Genomic DNA, 19963 nt, shown 5'->3' on the forward strand with positions numbered 1-19963 from the left:
CACACACACACACACACAGTTTTAGCTAAGTATTCTAAGGAAAGGTTGAGATAGCTCTCCCCAATGTCACAGCTCGGGACTCACCTGTGGACGTGGATGTCCTGTGACCAGACAGGTCAATTCTAGGGTTTCTCCTTCACGGATTGTGTAGACCCTTTCAGAGTAGCGTTCTTCCTCAATGTTACATGCCAATCCTGAATGAACAATACGAACGGTTGGAGGAGCTGTTGGGTCAGAAAGGAAAGAGACAAGATATATGAAAATCTAAATATATTGTCTTCCCATGAAACATCTTGATTGCAAGAGCAATTCTTAGTAGACCAGGGTCAAATCTATCTAATACATTGATCTTCCCCCATGAGATGAAAGGCGTTACTGGACAAAAGACTTCACATTTAATGCTCACCAAAAATTTTGGAAATAGAGCAGTGGAAAAAATACAGATGTCCCTGGAAATCATTGGCCACATGGTAAAATTGGACCATTAAAATGTAACAATCAATCATCTTTCTTTCTGAAATTCCAACTTTAACATAGTAAAGAATGTGATACTGGCCATTAGGGGCTCACACCAGTAACCCTAGGCACTAAGCCAGCAATTCAAGGTTTCAAGCCAGCCTGAGCAGAAAAATCCAGAAAAGATTCTTATTTTCCAATTGGCCAGCAGAAAGCTGGAAGTGGAGCTGCCGCTCAAGTGATAGCATTCCAGCAATGAGCAAAAAAGACAAGAGAAAAAGTTCAAGCCCCAGTGCCAGCAAAAACGTGCATGCACACACACACACACACACACACTCTCAAACGCACTCAAAAAACATTAGGTATTACATAACAAAACAAATATTTGCATGGATCATATTTGCATATGATCATATCAGTGATTAACTTCACCAATAGCAAAATTTCACCCTTACCTAGAAATTGGTGTGATAATTCTTGCCTATAGTTCTCTCCTAAATATAATTCTCTATCTCCTTTAAATTTTCACTAGCATTCTGACTCAAATATCAGCAGAACACAAACAGTGTACAAATAAAAAGTCCCCAGCACATAAGAAATAGAGTGAATAAGATATCTATCTCTACATCATCGAGTGAAATCCTGACAACCACTAACTTCTGATTATAGAACATGTACATTTATAAACTTAGTATTTTTATTTGTAATGCATTTTGAAGAAGAGGTGCAGTTATCTTAATTGAAAAAGAAAATGGAAAGACAGTGATCTCAAGAGTTTCATGCACAAATCTACATTGCTGAAGTGTTATATTTTGGTTATGGTGATACTGAGGTTTGAATTTAGGCTAAGGGCCTCCTGCTTGCTAGAAGGGTAATTTGCCCATTTGAGTCATGCCTCTAATCCCTACATAGTGATATTCTTAAGAAATGCTGTGATTACTTAAAAGTTAATGCTGAAATGTTTGGATTGTTAAAAAATTTACATTAAAAACTGTGAATCTTATAGAATTGGGAAATGAATTTGGTGACTCTAGGAAGAAGGGTAAATATGAGAATATGAGAAATAAACTTATAAAAAAACTGCTTCTGAGAACAATCTGTCTTGAAAGCAAAATAGGAAAATAGTTTCTAATATGTAATACTTTGCTTTATATAATATAATGCTTAGGCTATCCATACCGATAAATAATTTCACACGCTATCTTTTACTATTCTATTCAATTTTAGGCAGAAATGAAGATGGGAAATTGCACAAAATGTTTGATTCTTTCTATAAATCAAAACATGGTTCTATTTTCCACCATTAAAATCTGTAACCCCAATTCATAATAGCCATCATCAAATGATGCAAAGTTGGAAAAAATTCAAAAAAAATTTGAAAAAATGCTTTTATATTTTCATAGTAATTATTTTAAGAACATGCTAGAAAAAATAAATGTTACAGGTATGTACAATGACCTGGTACAGCTAGAGAGAATTCTGGGACTTTTTCATTTTACCAAACATCTCAGATAATTACAATGCCATTTATATTTAGACTACATTATTAGAAATATTTCCTTGGGTCTTATAAATGTTTCTTGACCAAGGGAAAATACCCCAAAGGATAAAATGTCATTTATCCTTTAACATTTTAAAGTACAAGTAAATCTCATGTTATACATCATTTAAAAAAATGTAAATATATAATGGTGCTTAAAAATCCAATACTGATTGGTCTATCAAATACATGTATCAATAGCTTTTATTATTTTTAGACTTACATACATTTTAAAATTTTGTTACATTTTGTGACATAAGAAATCTACAATATCTAGTAATTTTCTGAGACCTCTTCACAAAGACTTGCCAACAAATTATTTCCAACAGTGATCAAATTTAGACTTCATTTTAGGTGAGTAATAGAACCAAGGTATGTATTTTAAAATATCTATCTTATATAATTATGTACACAATATGGGAGTTAACAAACTTATGATAATCAATTAATTCTTGCAAAGCACTTTAAAAACACTAAGTAGGAAAGTCAGATCTTTATATTTAAATAAACATCTGTGCTAAACTTAGCTTCATAAATGAGAATCCACATGTTTATTAATATATCTAATTATACAGTTACTTGACATCTTTTCCAGACTAATTTATACTTGCAACTTTTTGTTTTAATTTCAAATCAATACAAAGTATTGTTGTTTTTAAGATATATCTTTCAAATGCATCATTATGCAAACAAGTATCTTTATATAAACCTCGTAAATTATACAGTAGGCAAATTGTGACATTTACAAGGGTTAATTTTCTGCTGTTTTCTTCTACATTTTAACATGTTCTTGGAAAAGTAATTGCTTAAGTACTGTCATCATGAATCTACTACCTATTCTGGAGGAGGGTGGACTATCCCACCAAAAGTAGTTTTGAACACATACTCTTCTTGATATTCTTTTAAAACGTATGCTCAGTACTTCAGTTGTTCATTAATATAGTGAGTATTTTGGAGACTTGTATTCGTTATTCCATCCCAAGAAAGCAAACCTGAAATGGCCATAGAACACGCTGGAGCTATCAAGTCCCCTGTGAGAGTCTCCAGCTATCCACAGCCTAAATGAGTTCATACTGTCTGTGTCTGATATAGTTAAACTAATAATATTAGTAACTCCTAAACTAGATCTACATTACAGGAATGAAAACAAATCGAGAAAGTGCTCATGAAGTAGTCAGAGCATCATAATTAGATTACAAACATAAGCCATATTATTTTTTCCCAATTTAACCAATACAGCATTATCTTGTTTCACCATGACTCCAGACTCTGCCAAATCCATGACATTTTACAATCTGAAGGACATATTTTGAAATTTGTGTACATTGTATTTCTTGCCTAAGATACAATGATATCACCCCATGATTTTTCACATAGTCATAGTTCCACGTTGTGAGTAGTAATCATGTTTTTGAGTAGCATCCTCATAACTGACTATCTGACCTGAAATCCCATTTTGTTTTAATACACCTCTATCATCAATAAGCAGATAAACACTAATGATGCTATGAAGCATCATTGTTCACAATGTACTCTCAACTGAAATTATGAGACAGATAGGTGTACTTATGTTCTTTTTACTTTCTTATTTTATTAAGTCATGATTCTCTTCTCTTTTTTTCTGGGAGACATATACTGGCTAATAATCGTCCTTTAGTTTCACTTTCTAAGATGATGTTAGATACTTATATACCAGGGTCATCCTCAGATCAATACTTTCACCTTACCACATGAAGTAGGACATGAAGTGGGTACTCCATAATTATTCTACAATTCCTGCTGTCCCTCGTATCACTAAGAATAAATATACTGACACCAACATCCTTTTTTGAGCATGTCAACTTATATAGTACTAAAATTACTTCCTTAAAAAATAAAGGCAATTTTGAGTATTATCTTAGAAGCAAGCCATCTTTTATCCTCTGCTTTGTTGCAAAAATATCTCAATTCATCATTCTGAAGCTGGAGCAAAGGTTATGTTTCTATTTGCCCTGTAGAGTCAGCAATAGATTAAAATGTTAAACTATTGCATAAGACTCATTTTCACTCAAATTTTCTTGAAGTAAACCAAATCTCATTAATTTCCTAACACTAATCATATCAGCTGCCTTAATTTGAGTTAAGTAGGCTTTGGGTTCAAGAGGTCAGCATAAACGAGCAAAAGAGAGACCTGTTTCTTATCTTGTTAGAGCATACTTTTGAAAGTTAAACCAAATTCTCTCAGTGTTCTGTTGGTAATGGTACACAAATACAATTTTCTTTAATGACAACAGCCAGGAACAATTTAACCTCTTATGCTATTTACATATTTTCAAGCCTGTATTTATGGGAGCTGTACATGAAAATTAATGGCATGAGTTGTGCCTTCAAAGGGTTTCTAGCCCATTGGATCTGTCTGATTTATTTAAAATTGAAGTTGAACAGAATAAAGTTGAGGTTGAGTAATACTCTAACAGAAAAAAAATGAAAAGAAATCTCTGAGGAAAAAGCAGATGAGAGTGAAATCTGCATAGGAAAATCCAGTGAGTTTTTCAAAGTCATCGATATTTAACCTGAGTGTGAAAACATGATTTGAATACAAAAAGGTAAAGGCAGCTGGGCACTGGTGGCTCCTCCCTATAATCCTAGTAACACAGGAAGCTGAGATCTGAGGATAACGGTTCAAAGTCAGCCCAGGCAGGAAAGTCCATGAAACTCTTATCTCCAATAAACTACTAAAATGTTGGAAGTAGCTCTGTGGCTTAAGTGGAAAAGCACAAGCATTGAACAGAAAGAAGCTCAGGAACAGTGCTCAGGCTCAGAGTTCCAGCCCCAGGACTGGGGGAAATAAAAGGTAAAGGCATTCCAGAGAGTAAACGGTGTGTTCAAGACATTTCTGCAGTAAGTACCTTCTATTCTCCTGAAATATCTATATTAAAACATGGCGCATGTGGCATATAATTTACTACAAACCTTGACAATGGTATGAATCCCTCAATTTGGCATTATGTCTTCAGACACAGGAAAGATATTGATAAAGTCTGAGAATTAGCATGGAGAGAGAGGAGACAGAGAAGAGAGGAGACAGAGAATTGGAGAAGGGGGAGGACAGGAGGAAGGGAGGGAAGGAGGGAAGGAGAGAAAGATAGAGAGGCCTAAAGAGACAGAGAGAGAGAGAGAGAGAGAGAGAGAGAGAGAGAGAGAGAGAGAGAGAGAGAGAGATCTGCTCTGACGTGGCTATCCAGGTAGCTGAATTGGCATATGTTGCTCACACAATTCTCTTGGCTGTCACTCCATTTTCCTTATGGAAGCAAGCATAACAATAGTCAAACTTATCAATAGACTTGCCCATTTATTTGCCAAATTAAATATGATGTATATAGGCTTGGTCTATAACCATTCCTAATTACTATAATTATGATCTTCATTACCTACCTGCTTTCTTTAATATGAGTATATTACTTCTCCTCTTATGACAAATACAGATATGGAGGAGGGGGAGGAGGTTTAGGGGAAAGGGAAGGAGGAAAAGATTTTATTGAGAAAGTGAATTTAGGATACTGATGGTGAGCTGGCCAATAGGTAACAAGTTGTTGTGCATTATAAAGATTTGGGGTTAATTTTTTGTTTGCATGCTGGTCCTGGGGTCTTGACCCCAGGGTTTGTGCACTGTCCCTGTGCTTTCTTTTTCTCCAGGCTAGTGCTCTATCACTTGAACCACCTTTCTACTGCCAGCCTTTTGGTGATTAATTGGAGACAAGAATCACACAGCTTTCTTTCCTGAGCTGTCTTTGAACTGTGAACCTAGGATTACAAGCATAAGCCACTGGTGCTCTGCTAGATTTGAGCCTTTTAAATGATGAACAGATAGATGAAATATGTGCAGCAGTGCCTAGAGAGTAAATTAAGAGACTCACGTCACAACTTATGAGTGAATTCATAGATGTCACAAGATTTATTTTGGTTCAAAGTCAGAGAACAAACGAATGCTTTAGAGGTTAAAAGGGGAGGCTGGAGCATGGCTATGACAGAGTTGTCTATTAAAAAGAGCATAGTAGAAAGAATTGAGACAACATTGTGAATGAGATAGGGCTCTAGAAAAATAGAACCTAAAAATCAGTCATAAGAGGTCCGAATGAAGAGTAAAAAACATGTCAGATGAAACTAAGCTTAGAGCAAAGTAAAAACCTTATTGGGGTTCACTGCTATGTAGCACTGATGGATGAATGCACAGTTGATCTATTCACAATATGTACCACCACTTCAGAATTGCAAGCAGTAAGTATTTAAAATTTTACAAGAACAAATCATAGTGTTTGCATTTCTGATGACTAACTTTAGTGTCTTTGGTCACTCTTTTACAATGATTTCCCCAGGAGGGCCTGGGAAGACACGTTCTTTTTTCTCCTGTATTTTCCTGTCTCTTTGGTTATTTTTAACACGTATCTTCAAGTAGTTGTACAAAGCAGTTTCAATTCAATATGTTACTTTTTGCTTATAATGCTCACCCACATCAGTGTAACCCCTCCCATTCTTCTCACCAATCTCTCCCAAACTCACCTAGTTACCCAGTTCCATTTTCCCCACATGAACATTGAGTATTATGACTGTGTTCATCACCTCATCTTCATTTCAGCCCCGTTTAACCTCCACACTAACAACATAGTTCAGTTTCTATAATTCATTTTGTTAAACTATAAGTTGTTCAAAGGAGTTACACCATTGGAATTGTCCCCCAAATACACTATAGTGTAGTTAATATGTTATGCTTGTAAGGTCCTCTCCCTGAGGGCTACATGCAGATGCCCCCACCTCATTAAGTCTCCACCCAGTTACCTGGGTAACCAGCAGACCTGGAGGTAGTTACCCTCCCTTTCCCGGAGGTCACATCCTAATCCACCTGGCCACATCCCTTGCCCCTGCCCTAAATAAAGCAGGGCTGGGTGGGGGTTGCCCCTTCTCTCCCTTCTCTCCCTTCTCTCCCTGTTCTCCCTGCTCTCCCTTCTCTCCCTGCTCTCCCCTCTCTTCTTCCCCCCCTCTCTCCCTTCTCTCCAGCCATGGATCATCTTGGCCACAGGCCAGCAGTTCGGTAATAAACTTTCTCCTGCCTGAATACCGCGTGACGTTCTCCTTTACCGGCTACCTACTTTAAAAACCTAACATATATAACTTTCTCCTGCCTGAATATCGCGTGGCTTTCTCCTTTACCGGCTACCTACTTTAAAAACCTAACAATGCTCATATACATATGAGGGTGTAGATGTTTTCATACGCTTATAATTTAACTGTAGCTTCCATACGTGAGAGAAAACATGTATCCTTTGTCTTTCTGAGCCATAGTTACTTCACTTAACATAGTCTTTCCAGATCCATCCAACTTAGTTTATTCTCAACAAGTTCAACTTTTTCCAATTTTTGAACTACATACTATAAAATCCCTCAAAACTGTGTAATAAAATAAAATTAGTTAATAAAAAAGTAAATAGCATTCTCTAAAATAATAGCCAAACAGGGGTCATCCCCATCACATAAAATTTTCACCTCTCCCTTTATTAGAAACCCACAGACACATTCATTCTCCACCATCAGTATCACTTTTGTCTTTCCTATACAGTCTGGCAATTAGAAAAAGCAATACACATTCTTCCCTATACTTCTACACATCCTTGATCCTTTACAGTCTTTCTGACACACTATCAATTTGTATTTGTAAAACAATTGAGGAGATAAACAGAAGATTGCTTTGACAACCTTTTGTTGTTGCTGATGTTTTCTGATGTCTCTTTTGGTTTTGTTTCCCCAAATGCTTTCTGTACAAAGACCATTGGAAACTATAGTTGCCCTATACTTCAAAGCAATATAGACAGTTCTCTTGTAACTTGCTAACAATATTCATTGCACCTGTGAAAATAAGCACATAACCACACATACACAGAAGCAAGATTTCAAGTTGTATGTCTATTCCAATAATTCCCTCAAAAAAACATTAGGTGCTTTCTGTCAGTCTTTGAAGGTACCTCAAATATTGTTGTTATATGCAAACAAATTATTGTAAATCATTCTTCAGTTTCTTTGATTTGTTTTTGTCCATTGTTTATTTTGTATGAACTACCGTTTCAGCATCAATGGGAATGAACTATCTCTCTTCCTCTACTAGTTAACTTTTCCATACTCCCAGTTTGGGTGAAGGTGAATTCCTGTTGACTTTAGGAAACTACTGTTGTCCCTTTAATATGATGAGCTGTGAAATGAAAATAAAAGCAGTAAGAGCCTATTTCTTATACTGCATTTAATCAAATGACCTTGTCTACCCCATAAGACTTTGGTGAAAATCTGTAATTAAGACAGGTTTTAAATATTTCTCCACATGTTTAGTAACATTGTTACAAATTACCTGAGATAAGAAAACTAAATTAGAAGGCAGCCAGTAATGTCTCCTAAATAACAAAAGTGGGAATGAACTTTTTAAGCTAGTGAGCCATGAGTTTAAAGTAAGCAGTAAGCAACTTATTTTTGTGCAATGTGTCTTTTAATGAGATGGAGGACATTTTTCATGAAAAGAAAATAATGACAAAACAACTTAACTCTAGAAGAATGAATTATAAGCATTACATTTTAATGTTAAAAATAAAACTTCAAATAGAATTTTAATACAGTGAGAGCATCAATAATGCAAAAAATACCTTCTAATGCCATTTGTTAACATTTTCAACTCTGTAGAATTCAATACCAAACTATAAAAAGTTTATTTTTTTCTACAAAATGATGCATAATATATGTGTCTTTCTTTTATCAAAGATCTATAAGTTATATAATTAGCCTATAATGGCTTCTACATTATCAACTTCAAATTTAAAATCTCTTTGTTTTCATCCTGAAATGTTACTTATTATTACCCAAAGCTAACATTAAAGAATCATATGTTTTGTAGATCAAAGAAAATTGAAAGTTTCTCCAGATTCTGTTAAATCCAGCACTTGACAAAACGTTACATGTGTGCCAGAAGGAGCCACTGGGAGTCAAGTCTGGCACCATCATCCCAGGCACTAGTCATCTCCATCCACAAGGATACCTCACTCCCCGAGACTTTCACTATGGGTTTCCTAGTCTTCTCCTGAGGAAATTAGTTGAGCCTTATCGATGGGATATTTAAAGATCCATCAAATACTGTATTAGTTTCATATTTTGCTCATGTAAGGTTTTTATTAATAAAGCAAATGGCACAGGAAGGAAAATGCAGTGGGGAACTAAGCCGCTCCTTTCATGGATAGGAATGCGATATCTTATACACATATTCTTCTGTGTGTGGTGTGTGGTGTGTGGTGTGTGTGTGTGTGTGTGTGTGTGTGTGTGTGTGTGTGTGTGTGTGTGTGTGTGTAAGTCCTGGGATTTGAACAGAGGGCTTGGGTGCAGGCACTGAACCATTTTCTCTTCCTTTACTTGATCCCACAGCCCCACTTCTGGCCTTTTGGTCTTTTGGTGGTTCGTTAGAGATAAGAGTTTCACAAGTTTTCCCGCCTGGCTGGCAGCAAACCAAGATCCTAAGATCTCAGCCTCCTGAGTAGCTACAATCACAAGCAGGAGCCAGCTAACATTCCTGCTTTTATCTTCTATCCTATAACACATTCCCAACTGGCCTTCAATTAAAGGCAATATGAGTACATTTTAGACTCCAAACGAAACAATAAAGAACCACAAATCTATTTCAGACAGTTTAGAGAGTCAACAATACATACCTAAAGCAACGAAAAAAGCAAAAAATCCGTAACAGAAACCCAAGGAAATTTTCCTCTTGCTCCCAATGTGCTAGTTTTTACAGGGCTGGTGTTGGGTGGGGACCCAGTGAAAGACATAGAAGAATACAGAAAGGATGGCATATAATCTGCAAATCTTCAAATACAGCTTCCTCCCTAAACCAAACTTTTGTAATAACTTCCTCTGAATAGTGAAGTCATGTACCATGTCTTCACCAAAGTCTTCTGAGCTATATCCTCTTGGCCTCTTATGAACCAACATCATACCTTAAAGAGACGATGACTCTTGAAGGCACAAGTACTAGTTGTATCATCCCATCAGCCTCTGGACAAATAAGCACACCGGAACAGACAAACATTTCTCTAAAATTAAGAGCTTTTCCATTTCCTTGGACAATCACCATAAGGCCTCCACATGTACTAATCAAAACACAATTACTCTCATCATTGTTTCTCAAGCCTTTCTCACAAATTGGGTATTTCGAGAAAGCTATTTTTCCATCCATCCTGCTCACCAAGAAACAAATGAGATTTACTACAAAAATAGGTCAAAATGAAAAGTTTAATTTGCATGTTGAAGAGCAGCAATGGCAGACAGAGAAGGTTGAGGATCTGTCCTGCCAATTTCCCAGTCTCGTCTCTCCACTGAGAACTTGCAGCCACTGCCAGGGACTGGCCCCAGGCAGAACACATCCCATAGCATGTCACAACAACGCCTCTTGGACCCAAAAAAGAAGAATCAGTGCAGTAACGATATGCACTTTTGGCTCTCGTCCTCTTAGAAGCAGAAAAAGACAGCAGCCAAGCGAGACAGATTCGTTCTCCAGAGAGAGAATTCTCTCATCAACTGGGGAATTAGAAATTTCCAGGCACCGCTAAGATGTTAGGCATTTTAACAGTCTTTACTTCCCTAACCCCCTGAAAAACGTATTTTTATTTCCATTTACAAACACAAAAACTGCCAGTTAGGGTCAGTGAATTGCCAAAGAGTAGTTTTATCTTCAGTCTGCCTTACAGGAGAAACAAAGTTTATTTTCTTCATTGTTCTTTTTATTTTTCTATTGCATTACACATACATGTGTAAATTACTAATGCACTTATAATATTCAGCTTATGTGTGTTGTAAGAGATGTCTATGGAAGATATTTTCTAAAGCTTTTTCCTAAAAATGAAATTAAGTAAGATAATAATGCAAGAGGTAAAAGGTATGATGGTATAATCATGAAAGTGGTTTTAGTTTTTCAATGTAAGTAAAATTATGATAATCATGCCAGAGGAAAGAGGTATGACAGTATAACCATGAAAGTGGTTTTAGTTTTTCAATGTTAGTAAAATGATAAGTAACAAGTAATAAGCAATAAGGCAATGGGTCCGCAAAAGATGAATTATCCATTACTATGCAACCAAACTACCAATGTAAAACAATGCCCTGCATTCATATAAAGAATTATGATCCAGGGCAATGAATAGTGAGTATGTCTGTTCATGTACCCTAAAGTACTGAGTACCTCCATTCATGTTGAAAGGAGGTTACCTAGAATGTGAGGCTCTCACTGAAGGGCGGATAACTAGAATGCACTGGTGATGTATAGCAAGGTTAATGTGCTGCTATCCTTATGTTGTTCTTGTTTTAGCTGGTCATGGGCTTGAACTCAGGGCCTGAGTGCTGTCCCTTAGCTTTTTCAGTCAAGGTTAGCCACAATATCACTTCTGCTTTTCAGGTGTTAATTGGAGATAAGAGTTTCACAGACTTTCCTGCCAAGCTGGCTTCAAACTGTGATTCTCAGATCTCAGCCACCTGAGTAACTAGGATTACAGACATGAACCACCAGTACTCAGCTTTGCTGGTGTCTTAGACCTTGTATTAAAATGTTCTGTTTTCCACTTTTCTCAAAAGGAGCATTTGTTTTAAGTGCAAGAAATGTTCTATTTGTACTTACTCATCTCCTTCCTTTCAATGTTTTATTAAGGAAAGGGTCACTATAGGAATAATTATAGTTTTAAATGTACAGGGTAGAATAATTAAAAGAAAAAATGATTTTCGTTTGAAGTAGAAGCAGCTGCAGGGACCTATGGGAGGACTAACCTCTCGTCCTTCCTCATTTAATGAACTTTTCCTTTTTGTACTATATATAAGTAGTTGCACAAAGAAATTGCCATTTAACAAAGCAGTTTATGAATACACTATATCTTAATCAATATTACCCCCTTCAACATTCTCATTCATTAGTCCTCTACACACCCATTCTGTCACTCTTCTTAAACTCATAGGGCATACATTGGATTTTTGTTTTTAGTGCATTGTTCCATTCTTCTTCTATTCACTCCTCTACTCTTTTTCCCTTGATTCTACCCCACTACTTTTTTTTTCCAGGCCCTAGAGCTTGAACTGAGGGCCTGAGCACTGTCCCAGAGCCTTTTGTGCTCAAGGCTAGAGCTCTACCACTTGAGCCACAGTACCATTTCTGGCTTTTCCTGGGTAGTTTATTGGACATGAGAGCCTAAAGGAATTTCCTACCCAAGCTTACTTCAAACCTTGGCCCTCATATCTCAGCCTCCTGTAGCTCCAATTACAGGCACGATCCACCTGCCCCTGGCTCACCCCACCACTTTTGAATAATCACTGGTGTTTTAATTTACTGAACTTTGAGTTTGCCTTGAATGTATCATATTTCAGTTAATATACTTGTGTATACTTGCACAACAACCAGTGTATTTACTTAGAAGTTTACAAGCTAAATCTAGGTTTCACATACATTCTTTGTCTCTCTGGACTAAAATTAATGCACTTAACATAATATTTTTAGGTATTACCATTTCCTTACAACTGATACAGTATAAGCCTTTCGTATTATTAAGCAGTTGTACAACAAAGCTACGATTTCATAAGTCAATTTATGAGTAGAATATATCTGAATTAATGTTACCCTTTCCATCATGCCTTTCCTATTTCAACCTGTAGTGAAATCTCTTGTCATCCTCATGGCCATACAATACGGTTGTTTGGAGTACTATTTCCGTTCTGGAAGTGTTTTCATATACTGTAACTACAGAACATAGAAATGATACATTCAGAACTCCCTACAGTTGTAGGTATGATGTATAGAAATTAATTTGCACAAAGAAGAAATAATTCCTGAATTATTAAGCCAATTTTAACAATTTATTAATTTTCACTTTGTTGAGGGGTGTATTTCTTGGTTAGAAGAAATTGGAACTTTTCTCAAAACATGAATAAGCCTAAAATTCTGTAGTCTTAATAATAAAGTGTTAAATTCACCACATTTGGGTTTTCTCATACAGCTTTGGGACAATAACTTTTTTCTTTTCTTTTCGCCAGTCCTGGGGCTTGGACTCAGGGCCTGAACACTGTCCCTGGTTTCTTTTTGCTCAAGGCTAGCACTCTGACACTTGAGTCACAGCGCCCCTTCTGGCCTTTTCTACATATGTGGTGCTGAGGAATTGAACCCAGGGTTTCATGTATAGGAGGCAAGCACTCTTGCCACTAGGCCATATTCCCAGCCCGGCAATAGCTTTTTTGTGTTCAGAACATTTTGAGTTACACATGAGTTCTCAAATTAGTGAACATTCATTAATCTCCCTAATCTCTGTTACATTATCCCTGTTTGTTTATTAGTTTTACTGTGTGGTCCCTTGCTGTCTGTATTCCTTCTGAGAAGGTTCCAGTCATCAAAGATCCTGAGAAACCAACTTCAGGGAGATTCCTACCTTTTCCATTGCGAACTTTTCTTGTTCTTTCTTTTCTAATTATCTTCAAGTAGTTTTACAAAGGAGTTGCCATTCTACAAAGGAGTTTATGAATACAATATATCTTGATCAATGTCTCTCTTTTCAACAGTGTCACCCATCCCAGGAGCAATTTTCTAAGAAAAACATCATGTAGCATATTTCTACGTTGCACAGGCAACCTGTAATTCTCTATTTTCAATTCACCACTGTCTTTATTCTTTCATCCAGGTGGATACAGTGAACACTTGCCTTTCTATCCCAATTATATTTTCTCCATGAATTTCATTCTATCTTCTAACTTTTGATTTTCTCCACCGAATTTCAAAAACAGTATTGTGTTTTTTCCCCACCTAGTTAGTCTGGAACACAGACAACTTCTGTATTTATAACTTTGAAATTATTTCACTTTATCACTCGCTGTAACTACCTTTCAGAGCCTCAGCCAGGATTCATGTGATATAAAACAAGTCTGGACCATTATTAGAGCATAGAATGTATTTCTTCTCATCCTCCAGTGAAGACTTGTAACATAGACTTCTGTTCTTCCTGCTCCCATGAAGCTTCTGCCACTTTCTCCACACGATTATAACTGTTTTGAACTCATTTATACAGCCAAATAGATGATAAAAAAGAATGAAAGACTCTGTCTCCAAATAGAGACCAAAAAGCTAGTCGGGAGGTCTAGTGGTGGATAAGAGTCATAAGCAATAAAACTCGACAAGAACACAAGCCTTGAATTCAGGCAATGATCCCAGTAAAACAAACAAATATATTTCCAGAGAGAGTAAAATCTTCCAGTGTTTCTAATTTAATTCACTGGGTTTTTAGTTACAGTATCTTTGTTGGAGATACTAGTGTATAATCTTGGGGAAAATTAACAGAGTACAAGGGTTATATTTGCTTTTGTATTTAAAAATTTAATTTATTTTTATTATAAAGGCGATATACAGATTAAAATTACATGAGTCGGGTAATGAGTGCATTTCCTTTTCTTTCTTTTTTTTTTTTTTTTTTTTTTTGGCCAGTCCTACGACGTGAACTCAGGGCCTGAGCACTGTCCCTGGCTTCTTTTTTGCTCAAGGCTAGCACTCTGCCACTTGAGCCACAGTGCCACTTCTGGCCATTTTCTGTATATGTGGTGCTGAGGAATTGAACCCAGGGCCTCATGTATACGAGGCAAGCACTCTTGCCACTAGGCCATATTCCCAGCCCCTGCATTTCCTTTTCTATAACCATAAATAGAGTCAAATATTTACTAAATTTTTCAGTTATTATAAAATAGCAGTCTCATGATACTTCAATACCTTAAATGAATAGTCAAAGAATGGCATAAACCAAAAATGTCAATATTCAGCTGGAAGCTCTGTTTTAATTAAAGACCAAATACAAGAGACCTGAAGTACTAATTCCAGAATGATTTTGACATATATCAACTGTTTCCTAATTTAGAATGAAAGGTCTATTCGGCAAGATCTCATGTTAGTACATTCCTATTATCTATTAGTACCTGTAAGTGGTGTTTTGTTACTGACCTACATTCATATATCAAATTATGACAGCAAATTAATGGTGATCATAATTCTGATTAGAGTCTCCAGCCAACTATTTAGAAGAGTTCCTCAACCGCAATGAAATACAAATAGATCTCTTCTATTTTACTCTTTTGCTGAAAGACACTAAAGAAAAATTAAATCCAATGATAAATAACTATATAACTCCCAAACTCACTTAAAATTTAGTATTTCATATCAAGATTGCATCATTCAATCCTGGAAATAAGCTAAAAAATAACATAAATAAGACCATAATTAACTACCTCTGAGAATGTCCAGACAATGTTGTAGGTATGATATATTTATGTATATCTTTATATGATTCTCAACCTGAATTTTATTGCTAATAATTTTCTATCGGTTTTGAAGCAGAGATTTAGATTTTAGCTATAGAAACAATGACTTTTTCTGCCAGAGTTTGTTTATATTTTCCTGACTACAGATTCTCAAGAAAAATATCCTGTAGTCTTCATTAATACTGGAGGAAACATCCCCTAGAGAATCACATTCTCTCATAGATGATTTTTATGGTGAGGAGGTCCATGGTTCATCTCTATTAGCTATGTAGAATAAAGCTCTTGCAGGCAGAGCTGACCCTGTGCTTCTCATGCATATTTTGGAGGAAACACATGCTAAACTGTAGAACAACCCATGTACCATGTACAGATCTCACAAGTTCATATTCTCAGCCTAGAGCTTTTTCTAGGTTTTTACACCTAGCTGTCTATCTGACAGTCTCTATTTGCACTGGTTTATTATATCAAAAATTAAGATAGTAATTCATCATTTTTCTTCCTTCAAGCAGTATGTCTTTTTTTCAGTCATTTCTGCCATTAGATGGACACACACAGTGTTAATAGTGAGTATTGCTTGTTTGACCCAGGTGGTTCATTTCTTCCATCTTCACCATTCTCATTCCATCACAGCCATCCAGATGAGTGCAGAAAGCCCTCTGGCCCTTCCTAGGAAGTGCACCAGCAGCACACTACTGAGTTTTTCAGAATTATCACATCACTCCCTCATTCCACCACTTTCAATGGTTCTTTAAAATTTCAAGGGAAAACTACCATTAGTATCGACTTGAAAAATCTCACAGAGTTTTCCCGGTCTTTCTTACAGTACAGGTTGCTTGTTTTCTACTGCTTGTTCTGTTTAAGCCTGGCTAAAGACCCTTGCAGGAGATTTCTCTGGTCCCATAGTCCCCTCCACTCTTCTTAGTCTGGCTGGCACTTCCCAGAACTTCCCCTCCTCAGGAAGATATTTGCTTATCACCCTGAGGAAATTCTTTTGTGCACAGGTGGAGCAACTTGAGATTCATTTTCATACTACTTATTGTAAACACAACTTTACATACATATCTGATTACTCAAAGTCAGCCTTCCCCAAACAAAAGCAAATTCGGCATACCATAAATTGTGTCTGATTTTAGTTAAATCTCAAACACTGAGCATTATGCATAATACATTGTTGTGCACTGAATGTTTACTGCATGTGTATTGTAGTAGAAAAAGAACATTCTGTTCACATATACAGTACAAAGAATGAAAGCAGGGAGCTGGAAGAGAAAGAGGGGGTAAAGAGGGAAGGTGGATAGAAGGAAAGAAAGAGGGAAAAGGGATAGAGGATGAAAGGGACCAAGGTAAGAACCAGATCATAGAAAGGAAAATACACATAAGTTTAAGTGTGATAATATACTACTTAAAGTTTCACTTTACAGATTATTTCCCGGTTTATTTCCAAACACTCTGCATTATCAAAACTGGTTTTCAATCAGTTGGATGAGACTAAATCAAGTCCATAACAGTTAAAATAAAGTAGGTTACTCCACAATTTCATTTAAATCTGAGAAAAGACTGATCACCCTTAGCATGATCTTTTATTACTGAATAATTTCTACACATGAAACATTTGAAAAGGAGTTGCTTAAAATACACATTTCAAATTCATATTACAATATTTTCCAAGTAACTGTTGTTTGACCATCAGTAACCTCTTGCAGTTATGAACAAACAGAAGATCATATGCTTTATGTAAACAATTCACAGATAGTGATATTTATTTTTTTAAAAAACATTCTTGGATTCCAGTGACTTCAAGCGAATTATACTTTCTTCCAGGCAAGTTCTGGGAATATAGATTTTAGCCCACAGGAAAATTGTAAAGCATTAATTATAATCTTTAAATTGTATTGGTCTTTCAGATGAATACAATGTTCCTGCCCCTCTGCCCAACATGCACTCTTATGTATTTAACTTATGATATTTATTCTATTATTATATCAAGATCTTAAAAAGAACTAAAATAACATTTTTAGGCAACACATGCTATAAATCCCATCTTACAGAGGTAAAGTACCAACATTTCATCTCTCTAGGCTAATCTCTATATTTTAGGAATACTGACAATTTCCAAACATTTGTTTTCCATGATGAATACTCCTTGATAAATATCTCACATACTAATTTGTCTTGAAAAACTAAGAAGATTATGCTGATAACTTATTCTTTTTTTGTTTATTGCTGTAGTAAAAGAGACATACTTCAAATGTTTTAGCTTCTTGTGTTATTATCTAAAAGAAGACACTATTTTTGTTAGTGGTTCAACATGAACATCCCCCCAAAAAGAAATGCTGGAATTACAAGCCATAGTACCTCAGAAAGTGACTTTATACAAGTCTTTACAGAGATGATCAAGAGGAAATGACATCACTAGAGTAGGCTCCTGACCTCTGTAGGCATCTTTGTAGATGGAGAAATTTGGAACACAGACAAGCTGTGCAATCATTAAGACAAACATTGGGATGATGTAATCAGCCAAGCAAAAGGACATCAGAAATTGCTGACAAGCCACCTAAGTCAAGGGAGAAGTATGGAGAAGACTCCTCCTCAGGAGAAAGCAGCAATGCAGATGCCTTGTCCTTGTATTTTAAATCTCCAGAACATCCCCAAACAATAATTTCAGTCAGTCATCGAATCTGATACTGTACATTAAAAGGAATGGTAGCAAACTATGTATCATTGCTTCCTTCCCTACCCTTGTCACCTAAATTCTCTTTTCCATTTTTTCTTCAAAATATTTATTTAATCCTGTTCCCTTTTAATTCCTTTGTTTCCTTCCTCTTGTGCTTTTTCTGTTTCTTCATTTCCTGTAGATAGCATGATCTTAATGCCAACTTCCACAAAGAATGAACTTCCTCCACCAATTCCTCGAGATTTTCAATAAAAGATAATTATTCTGAAGTAAAATGCAAGAATAGAAAAGGAAAGATGGTTTTATATGAACATGAATAAAAACCAAACCCATAAATCTCACTGTATTATTATATGTGGAAAGGAAGAGATTGGACTGAAAAGACTTAAGATTGCCATGTGTATTTGTGCTTGTGCCAAGATTAGGAGAAAGTTATCAATATCTGAAGTTAACCAGGCAGCATTGTAACACAGATTATATGTAATCAAAGCTAAGAGAAAATGGCCAAATGAGATGTCAGAGTCCAAAGAGTTCTAGGATGCCCTTTGGAATACCATACTTGGGATGTTACTTTCACAAAAACATATTCAACACACACCTTGCTGGAAAAAGTATTTGAACATGAAGGCAAACTACACTGCAGAGTGCTTAGCTGGCTGTTCTTCTTTAGCTTAGAAAGGGAAACACCCCAATTATGATGGTGATACGAAATCAGTGGTAATCCCATCATTTGTTCTCAAGGGGCCCTGTGTCATTGGTTTAACTAAGGTCATTGAAGCAAGGGATCAACCCTGTTGATATTTTGACTTGCTTTTCAATTCCTGGCTTTTGCTCGCAGCTGGTGTTTAGTACAGAACAGCTAACATCACAGATAAGAATCCCTGCAGATCTTACTTTTCAAAGGAATGTCTTTACCAAATGATACATCCATTTCCGTCTGTCATACATTGATTGCCCTAAAGGCTGGTAATTGAAAACCAACATGTACCTGCTAAGCTAGTCAGCATTCAGTGCCAGCTGCCTTCCAACAGAGAAGGGTATTATTTGCTCCTGTGTTTCAAGTATATACATTAAGGGTATTATTTGCTTCTTTGTTTTAAATATATATTAAGAATTAGTAAAAGTGATTTAACAGTTACATTCTTCCTATGGAAGGCCTCAACTTACTGTGGTTTTACCAGACAAAAAAGGATTAGGTAAAAATACATATTAAAATGGTACAAAAAAGAGGAGTCCAATGCATTCACATTCCATTTCTGAACACATCCTCATCGCCATTCTTTTTCTTTGTCTAGAAAATTATTAGCTACTACTTTCATTCATATATTGGTAATATCAATCCCATATCTTTAGAAAACTTGTGATTGCACCATTATTTTTAATAATTTATTTTAATAAAGTTTCCTTTCAGCTTTGGAATTTATGCTATTAAAATTACATACAACTTTCCACTAAGGAAAAAAAAATCAAAGCTAGATAACTTGTCATTTAAATGACAATTTTTTTTCCAGAAAACTCAATTTCACATATAAGAGTAAACAGAGTGAAGAAAGTCAGAGAGATTCCAAGATTTCCCATGTAAGGAATGTTTCTATTACAGTGTTCTACTTGGATTCATTCCCTTATCCTTGGTGAAGTAAACTCTGAGAGACATGCCGTATGTTAGGCAGCATATGTTTTTAAAACTTACCCAGCAGGAATTAGCCTACACAGCAGAGTTATCACTTGTGAAGGGAGCAGGTGAAGGCTTTATACATGTAGTATACAGGTAGCTTTCTGATGCATTTTGAAATGTCAGAATGAGAGGATCCTTTAACTGAAGACTTGGGAAGTAACACTGTGATATAATTTGTTTGATTCTTAATTGTTTTTAATTTAATACCTAGAGCTCTCTAGAAAGAAGATAATGAAGACTGATACTGGGAGATGAAGCTTAATGTGAAAATTGAATGAAGTCCCAA

General features: G+C 36.0%; 1 protein-coding gene across 2 annotated transcripts in view; it reads right to left on the minus strand.

Moving 5' to 3' along the window:
* The window catches only part of Mdga2 (MAM domain containing glycosylphosphatidylinositol anchor 2), a 701866-nt gene that overhangs the window by 391045 nt on the left and 290858 nt on the right, over positions 1-19963 (minus strand). For both annotated transcript variants that reach the window (XM_048362528.1, XM_048362529.1), the window contains exon 2: positions 85-224. In XM_048362528.1, the coding sequence (XP_048218485.1) occupies positions 85-224 (140 nt within the window). The remainder of the gene's footprint in view (positions 1-84; positions 225-19963) is intronic.

This window comes from Perognathus longimembris, chromosome 14 (genome assembly GCF_023159225.1).
Source record: "Perognathus longimembris pacificus isolate PPM17 chromosome 14, ASM2315922v1, whole genome shotgun sequence".
NCBI lineage: Eukaryota > Metazoa > Chordata > Mammalia > Rodentia > Heteromyidae > Perognathus > Perognathus longimembris.